Raw genomic sequence first — 17,628 nt, forward strand, 5'->3', positions numbered from 1 at the left:
TTTGTTTTTATGGGCATTCCTTGAAAATCATAGTTTTTACCTTTTTTTTTTCTTTAAATGACACCATATTTTGTTTTGGTGAAATAAACAAAATTAATATGTGACTACCTCAAATTAAGTACTGTATCAGTAGCTCATCAAATAAAAGTAAATTTATCTATAATTAAAATATATACACAGTATTTATTGCAGCAGCCTATAAAATTATATTTTTAAATTACTGTAGTGTATCTCTACTACATTGAAAACTTCTACTATTAATATTTTGTCCAAATTAATAGATAAGTTGGTCCTCATTGTACATACTGTACCATAAGCTAACAAGACAGTGCATTCATATTTAGTTTTTTGTTCCTTATCATGCAGCATCTTTTAAAATAAATGTCCTTTTTTAAATCTGATTACAGTATATGACATGCACTTAACATTAATACATAAACAATGTTCTCCTATTTAGTTTTGCCAGCAAGAATTGCGAGAATAAATTGGTTGCCAACAGGTGTAAAGTATAAACATAGTATGCAAATTAGGCTGGATTTGACACATGTATTATTTTGACCTTTATGTAGTTAAATTATATACATTTGATATTATACTTTGAATTAGGAGAACACTGTATCAACATGCACCAATACACTGTTTACTTTAACATTGTTGATAAATAAATGTTGAATGGTGATTTGGAACAGTGTTGTTGCCATCTTTCTTTATCAATAGACTTACCATCATCTTCCACTCAATTAAATTAATAATTTGTTTGTCATTTAAACAATGTTAACCATCATCTTTTGCTGATGAATTTAATATTCCATCCGCCTCCTCTCTAATTGTCCTTTGTTTAGCAATTGCTTTTGAATTCATCAAAAATGTATGCTGGTACGTGGGCTTCTACCATCTGAAAACAAGAAAATGAAATATTCTGTGGGTGTTTAATAAGGTTATATGGCCAATTCAAAATTTAAGCTTTGTCTACACTATCAAACTAGTTTGACAAAAAAAGTGTGATGTGCCCAAATATGGTAGTGATATGCCCAAATATGAGCACATCACATTTGTTGTCACTTAAAGTTTGATAGTGTAGACAAGGCTTTAGACAGAAAAGTATGTTAATAGCAGTAGTAGACCCAGAGGGCGCTCATTCTTGATCCATCTTACCTCCCCAATCAAGAATGTATTTTATTTCATTTTTTGGTTGGACATCAAATGAGCTGAGTTTTGCCAGTACAGGATATTTGTGGTCACATGACACACACAGGAGATTTAAGAACAAGTTACAGCAGCTACTTACCTTTCTAGGCAGGGAGCCATAGTGTACAAAATCATCAAGAAAGGCCAATACATTCACAGCTTCAATAGGAAGTTCTGGAGTCTTGGACCTGCAACATAATAACAATATCGAATATTTATAAAGCACTTTTTACCAGAGTCTCACAACGCAACATGAAAAGAATAACTATTGAAATAGGTGAGTTTTCAGGAGAGATTTGAATTAAAATGGAATCCATCTTTTAAAACAGCAAAAAAAAAAAAAATAGATGCAGCAAATCAACTCTGTTGTTGAATACAATTATTGCAATTATATTAATACATTTTAACCCTTTCTCAGCTACGCATTATTCCCACTTTATTCTCTGTGCATAATATATATTTAAGAAAAACATATGATATTTTAATAAATTGCAAAAAAATGCTAATTGAGATAATTGTGTAATTATTTTTGTGGTGTGTGATGGGCAAAGGGTTAGTCTACAGTTAGGTATAAAAAAAATTGTAATTTCCACATTGATGATGTCATGTGACGTCATTACAGGTATTTTGGATTTCGTGTTTTTTATCAAATCAATGAGAAAAACTATATTTTCTATAAGAAATTCTTATGGAATACGTTTTTCCAACTGGATATTGATGAAGATACGTATAACAAATAAAAATATAAAATTTGAATTATTTTTATTGTTTTATAAAAATTATGCACAAATCAAAGTTTTGGGGCAAAATCGTGAAATAATGACATTTTCCAAAAATTCACTATAGTACAAAAAGTAACTATTGTTTCTGATTTTTTTTTTTTGCATGTTGTGATAAACATGATGTTGCCCTATTGGGCGGGTAAATTTTGTTACTATTAAAATGGCCGCCATGACGCTACTCAGAACAAAAAATATAGAGGGTGATATATATTATAGGCAAATACGATTAAATCATTGTTTTGCCCATACCCGGTATTACCGTGTATACGTATTTCAACGACATTTGCTTATACCCAGTAGTACCGGGTATACGCAGTGAAAGGGTTAAGTACATTATGCATAAAAAAAGCCCTAGCAAAGTAATAAGATTTCAATAAAATAAACAGAAAAATAGATGAAAAAGGAAATGAAGGTGAAGTACATACACAGTGGCAGCAGCCTCCACGTGAGATCGGACATACTGGCCTAGAAGAGCAAGAAACTGATCGGTGTTCTCTGAATGGAACTGCTTGAGTAGTGTAATGGTTCCAGCAATGAAGGGAGGTCCATCAATAGGATCTTTAATCTGACGAGCAATCATACTTCCTGTAAACACAAACAATATAATATTTAAAGATATATTGTCCCCCTAAAAAAACATATTTTTTTTCAATTTTTTTTTAATATGCCATTTTAATGTTGCATAATAGAAATTCAAAAACACAACAGTTTGATCAAACACGTTTCTCACTTACCTACAGACTTGACATATTGGAGCTTTGGTAACTGTGACGTCACAAACAGGAAGGTGATTAAAGACAGATATGGCACTCGCTTTGTTGTGATATAAATCTACAAAATAAACAAATTGAAAATACAAGAAAATGCGTAACTAAATACAAGTTAGGAACACAGTGTGTTCAGTATACACAAATACTGAATGGAGTGTAATGGGGTTGAAAGATTGCAGAGTTGAATAGGACAGTACACAAACACTGAATGGAGTGTAATGGGGTTGAAAGATTGCAGAGTTGAATAGGACAGTACACAAACACTGAATGGAGTGTAATGGGGTTGAAAGATTGCAGAGTTGAATAGGACAGTACACAAACACTGAATGGAGTGTAATGGGGTTGAAAGATTGCAGAGTTGAATAGGACAGTACACAAACACTGAATGGAGTGTAATGGGGTTGAAAGATTGCAGAGTTGAATAGGACAGTACACAAACACTGAATGGAGTGTAATGGGGTTGAAAGATTGCAGAGTTGAATAGGACAGTAAAGCTCTGTCTACAAACTTTATGTGACAAAAAATGCCCATATATGGACATGATGATGTCATATCACTACCATATGTTGGCATATCACACTTTTTTGTCACATTTAGTTTGATAGTGTAGACAGAACTTTAGGAATGCGAATGCAAAATACACTGAATGAATACAAAACATTCATTGGTAGGTTGGGTTGTATTGCATGGCTACACTTATATATAATATGTGTTAAAGATGTATTTAATACTGACCTTGGCAAGTGGTTGGCAGAAGCCAGCAGACTCAAGGTAAGATGATAGTTCATACATGAGTGGGTTCTCTTCCTTAGGGTACGGTAAAGTTGGGTCTTGATAGTGAGCTTCTACATCCTTTAGTAACCCCCTAAAAATTTAAAATTCATTAAAATTAAACTTAAACTCTGTCTACACTATCAAACTTTATGTGACAAAAAAATGTGATGTACCCATATATGGACACGATGATGTCATATCATTACCATATTTGAGCATATCAGCACTCTATTTGGGCACATCACACTTTTTTTGTCAAACTAATTTGATAGTGTAGACAGAGCCTCAAACATTATAATTAATTGCTGACCCAAAGGTATAGCTATTATACCATAGATCAGTAAAACAGTAATACTTGGTGCTTTAAAATATTGTTCATACTGTATACAATGAATTTGTTAGTACGGGAAAACACTCGATTAGCGAAAGCTATTTTTGTTTGCCGATATATTTATTGAAATGCTATATTTTATCTTTATGTGCTACTTGGTAAGATGATTCACAGGCTCTTGTCATAGGGATTTAGTTCCCTTTTGTGTTTCCTGCCACTTACTTTGTAGTTGTTTGTTTGTTGTTGTTGTTGTTATGATTGGTAATAAAAAATAAAAATATAAACTGCTGTATAAGTAGACTTACTTGTTCATGGTTTCCAATCCATTTGATAAGAAATTAGAGTCAAATTTGCAAGTGAACTTAAGGTCATTTGCAATGAGTCGCCGTAGTAACTGCATCTGTCCCACCTTTAGCACCATAATGATAAAAGGCTGCCACATTTTGTTGGCTTTGTTTATGAATTGTGAATAATGCTTTGCTGGGTTAGCTGTAAAAAACAAAATTACAAAACGTTGAAATGTTTTATCAATGTACTGCAACAATCAATCACACCCACTAAATAGGTGTTTTACTGGGCAGTTTTTATCTAAAAGAAAATCAAAATACAAATAAATTCAAAACAAGATTACCTACTAATCCTCTGACAGGATTAAGAGATTTCATAAGACTACCAAACATATCCAGCCATTGCTTATCCCTTAGCACACCTCGTTCTAGAATGGCCAAAAAGTTTTGCAGTTCCCGTACAATCATGAAACAGAGTAGACGGTCAACTCCTGTCAACCCACAAGTACCAATGCTTTGCTGAAAAAGAAAGTATGATATGTTTTACGCATCCAAATCACACTTAGGTATAACAATACATTACAAAGTGAAGTAACCTTGGAACTATGGGTGAACCATAGACTGTACTGTATTTAGGTGATGAGAATTACTAACATATACATATAATAATTCATTGTTTATTTGCATAATAGATTTTCTCACCTGCATTTTAGAGAAGATTCGCTTATCAAGAACTTCAGTCTTGTTCTTCAACTCATACCAGGTGTTCATCTGGTCAATGAAAGAAGTCGTCCTGAAAAAAAAATATCATTCAACAAAATAAATTGCTGCTAACATTTTAAAATCATGATCATTTTTTCTTTTAAACCATACACAATGGGATGTTAATACACATTATACTTGAAAGTAAAACAAATGAAAAACTGAATATTATTTCTGTTACTGTAACTTTAGGATTTTTATAAAATTTATCAAATTTCTTGAAAATTAATATAGGATGCAAATAACAAACATACAAAACAAAATATCTTGGCATTTTGCCAAGTAATAGTTGAAATGTTTAAAAAATAAAATGCAATCTGATACATACAATGGGTCAGTCATCCGTAGAATCTCTCTGACAAGTCTGCCCATAAAGTTAATGGAAATATCAACTGGAGGGAATCTTGGGATAGGTATAGTTGGAGACTGGTATACACTCTCCCAGTCATGGACCTGCAACATTTAATAATTAGTTCTTACATTAACAATTACCATGCTACTACTTCTTCTTGGTATATTATTAGGAATAAAAATCTAGTCATCAAGAATCATAACTTAATTTCCTTGCAGGTGAATTGCAACACACATTATAAAAGGAATAAACACAATAAATTGTGTACATAGTACAGTAATTCTACCACATGTACAGGCTACAACTCTCACCTTAGTTCTCAGAAAGCTGTTACATTCTTGCTCAATATTGTAATTAATTATGCGCGATACTTCTTCATGCCAGATTTTGAGTCCATAAATGTTAACATAATCCTGAATATATTCAAATGACCTCACAAATCCGTTCATCTTCGCTCCTAGGCCGCCCAGTCTAGTAATCAAATCACCATTCTTCAAAGAAACAAACATTAAATATGTGAACAATTACATCTGGCTTCAATGTAGAATAATGAAGTCTAGTTAGTTGGAAAACATACTGGTTTATATATCTATGAACTTTACTTTATTAAACATTAAATTTCAACCACAATAGATTTTGATTTTAATTTATCAGTAACTCTAACTAATATATTTACTGAATTTGCTTACCTTGTTTTTAGCATTAAATGTCAGACCACTGTGCAGTGCTGAGGCAACCTGCATTACAAGCTCTTTCCTAATACCATCTTCAAGAAGTTGCTTTGGATCAATCTAAACAAACAAAAATTCATTAAATTTAATATTGGGTATGACTTTCTAAGGCTCCAAAACCTAGTCACATTATTGCAATTATCAAAAGCTTTTTAAGATAATCGTGCACCTTGTTTATTGAAGTGAATGCCTCAAGTATATACATTGAAACAATCCGAAAATTATTGCAGTAAATAAAATGGTTACTGCAGTAACTGGCATGATCTGTAACGGGAGAGTCTGTTGAAGTGAAAGTTATGTCCAGATCAGTAGAAAGTGAGACATCTCACTTGTCTGTCACTTTAATTAACAAATCAGGTAAACAATCGGCCACTGAAGTGAAATGTGTAGAAAATGAAGTGTACAGAATAAAAGGAAGATGCTATAAAGAAGGAGATTGGAAGATGAGTATCACTGCTAGAGGAGACCAGTGAATATTAAGGCAGAAGCAGTAGGACTTGTGCATACCATTAATGACATACAACATCTTAAAATACATGATAAGAATTACAAAGTTAATGATGTAATATTAGATAAAGATGGATATTTAATTGTATCTAGTTTGAGTAAAGATGTATTAAAGTTTAATCAAGAATATTCATTTATTGGTAGAATAGAGGTACCAGAAGATGTACAGGTTTCTTCCATGCATCAGATAGATAATGGCCCAATCAATGAACAAAACTGTTGTCATGTGTGACGATAAATTTCAACAAATTTGTACATTTGGACAAGGAACTTTAAAACAACCACATGGATTGACAGTGAATAAGGAAACTAGAACTATGTATGTTGCAGATAGTGAAAACCATTGTGTGTTTGACAAAAATAAGATGGTATTAGGAAAGAGCTTGTAATGCAAGTTGCCTCATCACTGCACAGTGGTCTGACATTTAATGCTAAAAACAAGGTGAGTAAAGGAAAGGAACCTGATTGTTGTAGATCATTTAAATAACAGAATACAACTGTTTGATCCAAATGGTAAATTTATGAGAATTCTCATAGAGCACAGTAGAAGAGATGGTTGTGTACGTTACCCTCAGGATATAGCCATAGATTGTGATGAGAACATACTGGTATCAAGTAGACACAAACTACACCAATTTGATAACAATGGTGTTTTTTTTATAAAACAAATAAATAAATAATGATGGGTTACATTTTCCTATCAACATAATTGTAACAATAGCCCAACTTTCAACTTAATCACTAAATGTCATACCGCCACCTATTGGCGGTTACTATGGTTGTTATTAAAATGGCGAAGGCCTGGAACTTTAGTACAGTTTGATCTATTCATGTCCTGTTCCTATCACATACCTAAACAATAATATCTAAAAAGTAAAATACCAAAGAGGATAGCTGTGGCAGAGTTTGGAAGAAACAGAGTGAAAATATATAATTATTAATAATGTATACAACAAATTAATATATGCTCATTAATCAGTATTGTGGTTTATATTATACCTTATATTTATTTTCTTATTTATACATAAAGAAATGTAATCAATTTTAATGATTTTGTATTGAAAAGTGTCAAACATCTGCAGGATTAAGGTTGGACACAGTTTTGGAAAGGAGTTGACTGGGAAATAATAGCTGTTACTAAATCAGTATGGTATCACCCATTTGATAATGGTTTCACCCACTCCCATTGAACCCACCCACCAATCAGCTTTACAAGACAACAACATGTATCAGTAGACTATCGATTGCTATAGACTACAAATAATCACTTCCTTTCTTTTTATGGTATATTTGACACGATTTTCATTGTTAAGAAAAAACGGGCATAATAAATGTAAGTATTTATAAAACAATTTCATGGTGTAAAACTGTAGTAGTCAGCAAAGTTTACACAAATAAGCACTTATTACATATAAACCTTCAAAATGTAGAGATTTGATTTAAAGATCAGAACATCACTATTCTTGCATTAGCCAGCTACTGAATATTTTGGAAAGTCCAACTAACTATTTTTAGAATATGACATCACTTCCTGGTTTTCTGTGCCTGGATTAATTGTATTGCAAGTTCGTAAGATCTCTTTAGATTCATTGGTTGCACGCTTTTTTTGTATTCCTTGTATAATTGTACGTAAATCAAAATGTAAACCAACCAACCAAACTCATTTGTACCTCATTGATAAAATGACAATAAATAATATTGTATCGTAAACATTTTAAAATACCAACGTCTCACTACATCCTGAATACTTGCTGCTAAATTTTCTCTTTTGTTTAAAGTTTCTGTAACTTATGTTATCATAGTATTACTATTGAACTTAATCTGTGTAATAATTATGTAGTATAGGTATAACAATTAAGATTATTCATAGACTTAATTGTTTCATTTTTTACAGATGTCTAAACAAAAAGCATTACAATTCTTGGACAAGAATGATCTTGAATGTGCAATCTGTCTAGAAAGACTGACAGAACCAAAAACACTTGAGTGTCTCCATAGTTACTGTCTTCATTGCCTGCAGAGTTTGATTAAAACAAGCGGCAAAATAAAATGTCCAAAATGCTGTAAGATGTACGATGACCTAAATCAATTTGATTTGAAAGATCTTACTACAAATGAAATGTTAAGTTATCAAGTTAAATTTGTTGGGAATATTGAATCTGAAAAACCACCAAAGTGCTCAAGCTGTGATAATCAACCTGAATACTACTGCTCTGAATGTCAAATGTATTTATGTGGACAATGCATCAAACATCATAAAATAATTCCATCATTGAAAGATCACCCATTGTACACACTGGACAACATCGAAGGAGAGGGTAAAGATCTACATAATAAAATTGACTTTGAGAAGATTGAATCTGCAAAACCACCAAAATGTTCAAGCTGTCAGAACCAACCTGAATACTTCTGCTCTAATTGTAAAATTTATCAGTGTGGTCAATGCATCCAACAGCATAAAATAATTCCTTCATTGAACGATCACCCATTGTACATACTGGATAAAAATGAGGAAGATGATCTGTTAAATAAATGTAAAGTTCACAGAGACCGCATGCTTGAATTTTACTGCAGAACTTGCTCCAAAAGTGGATGTAAGAAATGTGAACATGTTCTTAGTTGTTATCACAGTGAACACAATGTGATTCCATTCAAGATCGCTGTAGATGAGTTTAATCAAAATGTTACGGAAGTTATGAAAGAGGCTGAGGATATTAAAGAAAAACTAAACGGAACACGTGATACTATAACTAAACAAAGATCAGACTTTGAATCTCGAATACAAATATGCAGAACAGCGATTGACTTACAAGAAGAAAACTTAATCAAAAAGATTCAAGAGAAAACCAGAGCAATGGCGACTCATCTTGACAAGGTTGACAAAGAAAACAAAGAACTTGTTGATGATCGAGTTAAACATATTGACCAACAGTTGACTAAGGTTAATGAGATTATGCCATTAATCAATACAATGATGAACCAACCAGAAGAAAGAGAAACACTTAAATCTCATGAGGTAAATATTAATGTTGTTAGAAAAGAAACTCTGGAATCAAAGTATGATGAATCAATCAAGATAACTGCCCCTACTTTCATTCCATCTAAAAACTTGGATAAAGTGTTAGATTTGGAAGGTATTGGTAAAATGTCAAATGCTGAATATACATATGAGGTTGCTGAAGATGAAGTACCTATTACAGTCACAATGGGACAGACATTTGAAGTGAAAGTTGTGTCAAGTTCAACAAAAAGTGAGGCATCTCTATTGACTGCAACTTTAAATAACGAATCGGGTGAAGAATCAGCAACTGAAGTAAAACACCACGGAGGTGTAGACTACAGAGTAACAGGAAGATGCCACAAAGAAGGAAAATGGAAGATGACAATTATTGCTAAAGGAGAACAAATCAAAGGATCACCAGTAAATATCGGAGTAGAAGCACTGGGACTTGTACACACCATTGATAACATAAAACAGCTTAGTAAGGGTAACAAAGTAGCAGATTTAATATTAGATAAAGATGGATTTATAATTGTATCTAGTTTCAGTAGAGTTTTATTAAAGTTTAACCAAGAATATTTATTCATTGGTAGAATAGAGGTACAAGAAGATGTACAGGTTTGTTGTATGCATCAAATGGGTGATGGTCACATATTGTATTCTGATTACTTAAACAACACTGTTGTCATGTGTGATGATCAATTTCACCAAATTTCTACATTTGGTCAAGGAACTTTAAAAATACCACGTGGATTGACAGTGAATAAAAACACTAGAACTATGTATGTTGCAGATTATGGGCATCAGTGTGTGTTTAAATTTAATGTTGATAATGGCAAACTTCTTGGTAAAATAGGTTCATATCGTGTAGAAGGAGGAGAAATGTATGAACCTCAAGGTGTTGCTCTGACAAAGGAAGGAAACATAAATGTTGCAGACTATGGAAATAACACAATACAAATGTTTGATGCAAATGATAAGTTTATGAGAATTCTTGTAGACAGTGGAAGGAAAGATGGTCATGTTTATAATCCTCATCATGTAGCTATAGACTCTGAGGAAAACATGCTAGTATCAAGTAATCACAAACTTCAGTTATTTGATAAAAATGGTATTTTTATCAAACGAATAGATGATGGTGGGTTCACTTTTCCTTTTGGAATTGCAATAATCTCTAACCAACCAAGAAGGGTTGCTGTAGCAAACTATGGGTCAAACAATGTAAAAATATATAATTATTAATTTAGCACATTTAATATACTTCAAACTAGCAGAAAAACAATTAATTTCTATATGCACACTCAACATATGTTGAATAGTGGTAACATCCTTGTTGCTTGTGTTTGCAAACATATGCTCCATAACTCTAAAATGTATTGTAGATGGAGAAGCATTCTATATACTTAAGTTTAGAGTTTATGATTTTTCTTTTTCTGTTTATAAGTTTATTAATATGAATGATATTTGCGAAATAAAAAGAAATTGAAATTGAATTGAATACAACTGATGATGAACAACAGACCTGTTTTGTATGAGAATATTTAGTGATTTCCTTTAATTTGTTAATAATATAAAACTTAAAAATAATCAACATATACATGTACTGTATTATAGTATCAAGTAAGTAATAAAAGTTACTAAAATTTAACCAAGCATATTTGTTATTTATTTTTTGTACATTCAACAAAAAGAAAGATATTCAATGAGATAAAAATATGTAAAGTAAATATTATGGTTTGATAATCATCTTTTTAAGATAATCATGGACCTTGTTTATTGAAGTGAATGCTTCAAGTGTATACATTGAAACAATCCGAAAATTATTGCAGTAAATAAAATAGTTACTGCAGTAACTGGCATGATCTGTAACGGGAGAGTCTGTTGAAGTAAAAGTTATGTCCAGATTAATAGAAAGTGAGACATCTCACTTGTCTGTCACTTTAATTAATGAATCAGGTAAACAATCAGCCACTGAAGTGAAATGCGTAGGAAATGAAGAGTACAAAATAAAAGGAAGATGCTATAAAGAAGGAGATTGGAAGATGAGTATCACTGCTAAAAGAGACCAGATTAAAGGATCACCAGTGAATATTAAGGCAGAAGCAGTAGGACTTGTACATACCATTGATGACATACAACATCTTAAAATACATGATAAGAATAACAAAGTTAATGATGTAATAGATAGATAAAGATGAATATTTAACTGTATCTAGTTTGAGTAAAGATGTATTAAAGTTTAACCAAAATTATTCATTTATTGGTAGAATAGAGGTATACCAGAAGATGTACAGGTTTCTTCAATGCATCAAATAGATAATGGCCAAATCGTTTATAGTGACAAAATGAAAAAAACTGTTGTCATGTGTGACGATCAATTTAAACAAATTTGTACATTTGGTCAAGGAACATTAAAACAACCACTTGGATTGACAGTGAATAAGGAAACTAGAACCATGTATGTAGATAGGGAAAATCATTGTGTGTTTGACAAAAATAAGATGGTATTAGGAAAGAGCTTGTAATGCAAGTTGCCTCATCACTGCACAGTGGTCTGACATTTAATGCTAAAAACAAGGTGAGTAGAGAACAGAACCTGATTGTTGTAGATCATTTAAATAACAGAATACAACTGTTTGATCCAAATGGTAAATTTATGAGAATTCTCATAGATAGATATAGCCATAGATTGTGATGAGAACATACTGGTATCAAGTAGACACAAACTACATCAATTTGATAACAATGGTGTTTTTTTTATAAAACAAATAAATAAATAATGATGGGTTACATTTTCCTATCAACATAATTGTAACAATAGCCCAACTCTCAACTTAATCACTAAATGTCATACCGCCACCTATTGGCGGTTACTATGGTTGTTATTAAAATGGCGAAAGCCTGGAACTTTAGTACAGTTTGATCTATTCATGTCCTGTTCCTATCACATACTAATAAAACAATAATATCTAAAAAGTAAAATACCAAAGAGGATAGCTGTGGCAGAGTTTGGAAGAAACAGAGTGAAAATATATAATTATTAATAATGTATACAACAAATTAATATATGCTCATTAATCAGTATTGTGGTTTATATTATACCTTATATTTATTTTCTTATTTATACATAAAGAAATGTAATCAATTTTAATGATTTTGTATTGAAAAGTGTCAAACATCTGCAGGATTAAGGTTGGACACAGTTTTGGAAAGGAGTTGACTGGGAAATAATAGCTGTTACTAAATCAGTATGGTATCACCCATTTGATAATGGTTTCACCCACTCCCATTGAACCCACCCACCAATCAGCTTACAAGACAACAACATGTATCAGTAGACTATCGATTGCTATAGACTGCAAATAATCACTTCCTTTCTTTTTATGGTATATTTGACACGATTTTCATTGTTAAGAAAAAACGGGCATAATAAATGTAAGTATTTATAAAACAATTTCATGGTGTAAAACTGTAGTAGTCAGCAAAGTTTACACAAATAAGCACTTATTACATATAAACCTTCAAAATGTAGAGATTTGATTTAAAGATCAGAACATCACTATTCTTGCATTAGCCAGCTACTGACAATTTTGGAAAGTCCAACTAACTATTTTTAGAATATGACATCACTTCCTGGTTTTCTGTGCCTGGATTATGTCAAACACTAAACGCTGCTGACAATCATTTGTCAATCATTGTATCGTAAACATTTTAAAATACCAACGTCTCACTACATTCTGAATACTTGCTGCTAAATTTTCTCTTTTGTTTAAAGTTTCTGTAACTTATGTTATCATAGTATTACTATTGAACTTAATCTGTGTAATAATTATGTAGTATAGGTATAACAATTAAGATTATTCATAGACTTAATTGTTTCATTTTTTACAGATGTCTAAACAAAAAGCATTACAATTCTTGGACAAGAATGATCTTGAATGTGCAATCTGTCTAGAAAGACTGACAGAACCAAAAACACTTGAGTGTCTCCATAGTTACTGTCTTCATTGCCTGCAGAGTTTGATTAAAACAAGCGGCAAAATAAAATGTCCAAAATGCTGTAAGATGTACGATGACCTAAATCAATTTGATTTGAAAGATCTTACTACAAATGAAATGTTAAGTTATCAAGTTAAATTTGTTGGGAATATTGAATCTGAAAAACCACCAAAGTGCTCAAGCTGTGATAATCAACCTGAATACTACTGCTCTGAATGTCAAATGTATTTATGTGGACAATGCATCAAACATCATAAAATAATTCCATCATTGAAAGATCACCCATTGTACACACTGGACAACATCGAAGAAGAGGGTAAAGATCTACATAATAAAATTGACTTTGAGAAGATTGAATCTGCAAAACCACCAAAATGTTCAAGCTGTCAGTGTCAGAACCAACCTGAATACTTCTGCTCTAATTGTAAAATTTATCAATGTGGTCAATGCATCCAACAGCATAAAATAATTCCTTCATTGAAAGATCACCCATTGTACACACTGGATAAAAATGAGGAAGATGATCTGTTAAATAAATGTAAATTTCACAGAGACCGCATGCTTGAATTTTACTGCAGAACTTGCTCCAAAAGTGGATGTAAGAGATGTGAACATGTTCTTAGTTGTTATCAAAATGAACATAATGTGATTCCATTCAAGATCGCTGTAGATGAGTTTAATCAAAATGTTACGGAAGTTATGAAAGAGGCTGAGGACATCAAAGAAAAACTAAACGGAACACGTGATACTATAACTAAACAAAGATCAGACTTTGAATCTCGAATACAAATATGCAGAACAGCTATTGACTTACAAGAAGAAAACTTAATCAAAAAGATTCAAGAGAAAACCAGAGCAATGGTGATTGGTCTTGACAAGGTTGACAAAGAAAACAAAGAACTTGTTGATGATCGAGTTAAACATATTGACAAAAAGTTGAATAAAGTTAATGAGATGTTGCCATTAATTAACACAATGATGAACCAACCAGAAGAAAGAGAAACACTTAAATCTCATGAGGTAAATATCAATGTTGTTAGAAAAGAAACTCTGGAATCAAAGTATGATGAATCAATCAAGATAACTGCCCCTACTTTCATTCCATCTAAAAACTTGGATAAAGTGTTAGATTTGGAAGGTATTGGTAAAATGACAAATGCTGAATGTACATATGAGGTTGCTGAAGATGAAGTACCTATTACAGTCACAATGGGACAGACATTTGAAGTGAAAGTTGTGTCAAGTTCAGTAGGAAGTGAGGCATCTCTATTGGCTGCAACTTTAAATAACGAATCGGGTGAAGAATCAGAAACTGAAGTGAAACATCACAAAGGTGTAGACTACAGAGTAACGGGAAGATGCCACAAAGAAGGAAAATGGAAGATGACAATTATTGCTAAAGGAAAACAAATCAAAGGATCACCAGTAAATATCAGGGTAGAAGCACTAGGACTTGTACACACCATTGATAACATAGAACAGCTTAGGGGTGATAATAAGGGTAAAGAAGCAGCAGATTTAATATTACATAAAGATGGATTTATAATTGTATCTAGTTTCAGTAGAGTTTTATTAAAGTTTAACCAAGAATATTTATTCATTGGTAGAATAGAGGTACAAGAAGATGTACAGGTTTTTTGTATGCATCAAATGAGTGATGGTCACATATTGTATACTGATTGCTTAAACAAAACTGTTGTCATGTGTGATGATCAATTTCACCAAATTTCTACATTTGGACAAGGAACTTTAAAAATACCACGTGGATTGACAGTGAATAAAAACACTAGAACTATGTATGTTGCAGATTATGGGCATCAGTGTGTGTTTAAATTTAATGTTGATAATGGCAAACTTCTTGGTAAAATAGGTTCACATGGTGTAGAAGGAGGAGAAATGGATAGACCTCAAGGTGTTGCTCTGACAAAGGAAGGAAACATAATTGTTGCAGACTTTGGTAATAACAGAATACCAATGTTTGATGCAAATGATAAGTTTATGAGGATTCTTGTAGGCAGTGGTATGAAAGATGGTGGTGTTTATTATCCTTGTCATGTAGCTATAGACTCTGAGGAAAACATGCTAGTATCAAGTAGTGACAAACTTCAATTATTTGATAAAAATGGGGTTTTTATCAAACGAATAGATGATGGTGGGTTAAATTTTCCTTTTGGAATTGAAATAATCTCTAAGCAACCAAGAAGGGTAGCTGTAGCAAACAGGGGATCAGACAATGTAAAAATATACAATTATTAATAACACATTTTATATACTTCAAACTAGCAGAAAAACAATTAATTTCTATATGCACACTCAACATATGTTGAATAGTGGTAACATCCTTGTTGCTTGTGTTTGCAAACATATGCTCCATAACTCCTGTATTGTAGATGGAGAAGCCTTCTATATACTTAAGTTTAGAGTTTACGATTTTTCTGTTTATAAGTTTATTAATATCGATGATATTCGTGAAATAAAAAGAAATTGAAAATTGAATTGAATACAACTGATGAACAACATACCGGTTTTGTATGAGAATAATTAGTGATTTACTTTAATTTGTTAATAATGTAAAACTAAAAATAATCAACAGATACATGTACTGTATTATAGTATCAAGTAAGTAATAAAAGTTACTAAAATTTAACCAAGCATATTTGTTATTTATTTTTTGTACATTCAACAAAAAGAAAGATATTCAATGAGATAAAAATATGTAAAGTAAATATTAAGGCTTGATAATCATCTTTTAAAGATAATCATGGACCTTGTTTATTGAAGTGAATGCTTTAAGTATATACATTGAAACAATCCGAAAATTATTGCAGTAAATAAAATAGTTACTGCAGTAACTGGCATGATCTGTAACGGGAGAGTCTGTTGAAGTGAAAGTTATGTCCAGTCAGTAGAAAGTGAGACATCTCACTTGTCTGTCACTTTAATTAATGAATCAGGTAAACAATCAGCCACTGAAGTGAAACGCGTAGGAAATGAAGTGTACAAAATAAAAGGAAGGATGCTATAAAGAAGGAGATTGGAAGATGATTATCACTGCTAAAGGAGAACACATTAAAGGATCACCAGTGGATATTAAGGTGGAACCATTAGGACTTGTAAATACCATTAATGACATACAACATGTTAAAATACATGATAAGAATAACAAAGTTTATAGTGACAAAATGAACAAAACTGTTGTCATGTGTGACGATAAATTCCAACAAATTTGTACATTTGGTCAAGGAACATTAAAACAACCACTTGGATTGACAGTGAATAAGGAAACTAGAACCATGTATGTTGTAGATAGGGAAAATCATTGTGTGTTTGACAAAAATAAGATGGTATTAGGAAAGAGCTTGTAATGCAAGTTGCCTCATCACTGCACAGTGGTCTGACATTTAATGCTAAAAACAAGGTGAGTAAAGGAAAGGAACCTGATGATTGTTGTAGATCATTTAAATCACAGAATACAACTGTTTGATCCAAATGGTAAATTTATGAGAATTCTCATAAAGCACGGTAGAATAGATGGTTGTGTACATTACCCTCAGAATATAGCCATAGATTGTGATGAGAACATACTGGTATCAAGTAGACACAAACTACAGCAATTTAATAACAATGATGTTTTTATAACACAAATAAATATTAAATAATGATGGGTTACATTTTCCTATAGGGATCAACATAATTGTAACAATAGCCCAACTCTCGACTCAATCACAAAATGTCATACCACCACCTATTGGCAGTTACCATGGTTGTTATTAAAATGGCGAAGGCCTGGAGCTTTAGTACAGTTTGATCTTGTGTTTATATTCATGTCCTGTTCCTACCATATACCTAACAATAATATCTAAAATACCAAAAAAGGGTAGCTGTGGCAGAGTTTGAAAGAAACAGAGTCAAAATACATAATTATTAATAATGTATAACTGGGTAACAATTAATATATGCTCATTGATCAGTATTGTGGTTTATATTGTACCTTATATTTGTTTTCTTATTTATAAACATAAATTGAACACTATATATTTATATAACATTTTAGGTTTGTGAATAAGAAATATGTCATGTGATGTAATAAATTTAATGATTTTTTTATTGAAAAGTGTCAACATCTGCAGGACTAAGGTTGGAT

The 17,628-nt window shown here is 31.9% G+C and overlaps 3 protein-coding genes across 3 annotated transcripts in view; 2 read left to right on the forward strand and 1 right to left on the reverse strand.

Annotated features, from left to right (window-relative positions):
• Nucleotides 1-3: 3 nt before the first annotated feature.
• LOC144854447 (WASH complex subunit 5-like) overlaps nt 4-17,628 on the reverse strand; it is a 29,545-nt gene continuing 11,920 nt past the window's right edge. Inside the window, exons 16-26 of the mRNA XM_078712409.1 lie at nt 5,936-6,037; nt 5,558-5,737; nt 5,223-5,347; nt 4,835-4,925; nt 4,477-4,651; nt 4,151-4,334; nt 3,476-3,605; nt 2,705-2,801; nt 2,396-2,555; nt 1,289-1,376; nt 4-895 (exon numbers count right to left, since the gene is read on the reverse strand). Coding sequence (XP_078568535.1) covers nt 839-895; nt 1,289-1,376; nt 2,396-2,555; nt 2,705-2,801; nt 3,476-3,605; nt 4,151-4,334; nt 4,477-4,651; nt 4,835-4,925; nt 5,223-5,347; nt 5,558-5,737; nt 5,936-6,037 — 1,389 coding nt within the window. The 3' untranslated portion in view covers nt 4-838. The remainder of the gene's footprint in view (nt 896-1,288; nt 1,377-2,395; nt 2,556-2,704; nt 2,802-3,475; nt 3,606-4,150; nt 4,335-4,476; nt 4,652-4,834; nt 4,926-5,222; nt 5,348-5,557; nt 5,738-5,935; nt 6,038-17,628) is intronic.
• Nucleotides 7,728-10,999, forward strand: LOC144854038 (E3 ubiquitin-protein ligase TRIM71-like). Its single transcript, XM_078711918.1, has 2 exons — nt 7,728-7,817; nt 8,379-10,999. Exon 2 carries the CDS (start codon nt 8,379-8,381, stop codon nt 10,725-10,727), a length of 2,349 nt encoding a protein of 782 aa, XP_078568044.1. The 5' UTR covers nt 7,728-7,817; the 3' UTR covers nt 10,728-10,999.
• Nucleotides 12,855-16,011, forward strand: LOC144854031 (uncharacterized). Its single transcript, XM_078711911.1, has 2 exons — nt 12,855-12,920; nt 13,377-16,011. The coding sequence occupies exon 2, from the start codon at nt 13,377-13,379 to the stop codon at nt 15,738-15,740; it is 2,364 nt and encodes a 787-aa protein (XP_078568037.1). The 5' UTR covers nt 12,855-12,920; the 3' UTR covers nt 15,741-16,011.

The sequence above is a fragment of the Antedon bifida genome, chromosome 10 (assembly GCF_963402885.1).
Source record: "Antedon bifida chromosome 10, ecAntBifi1.1, whole genome shotgun sequence".
Lineage (NCBI taxonomy): Eukaryota > Metazoa > Echinodermata > Crinoidea > Comatulida > Antedonidae > Antedon > Antedon bifida.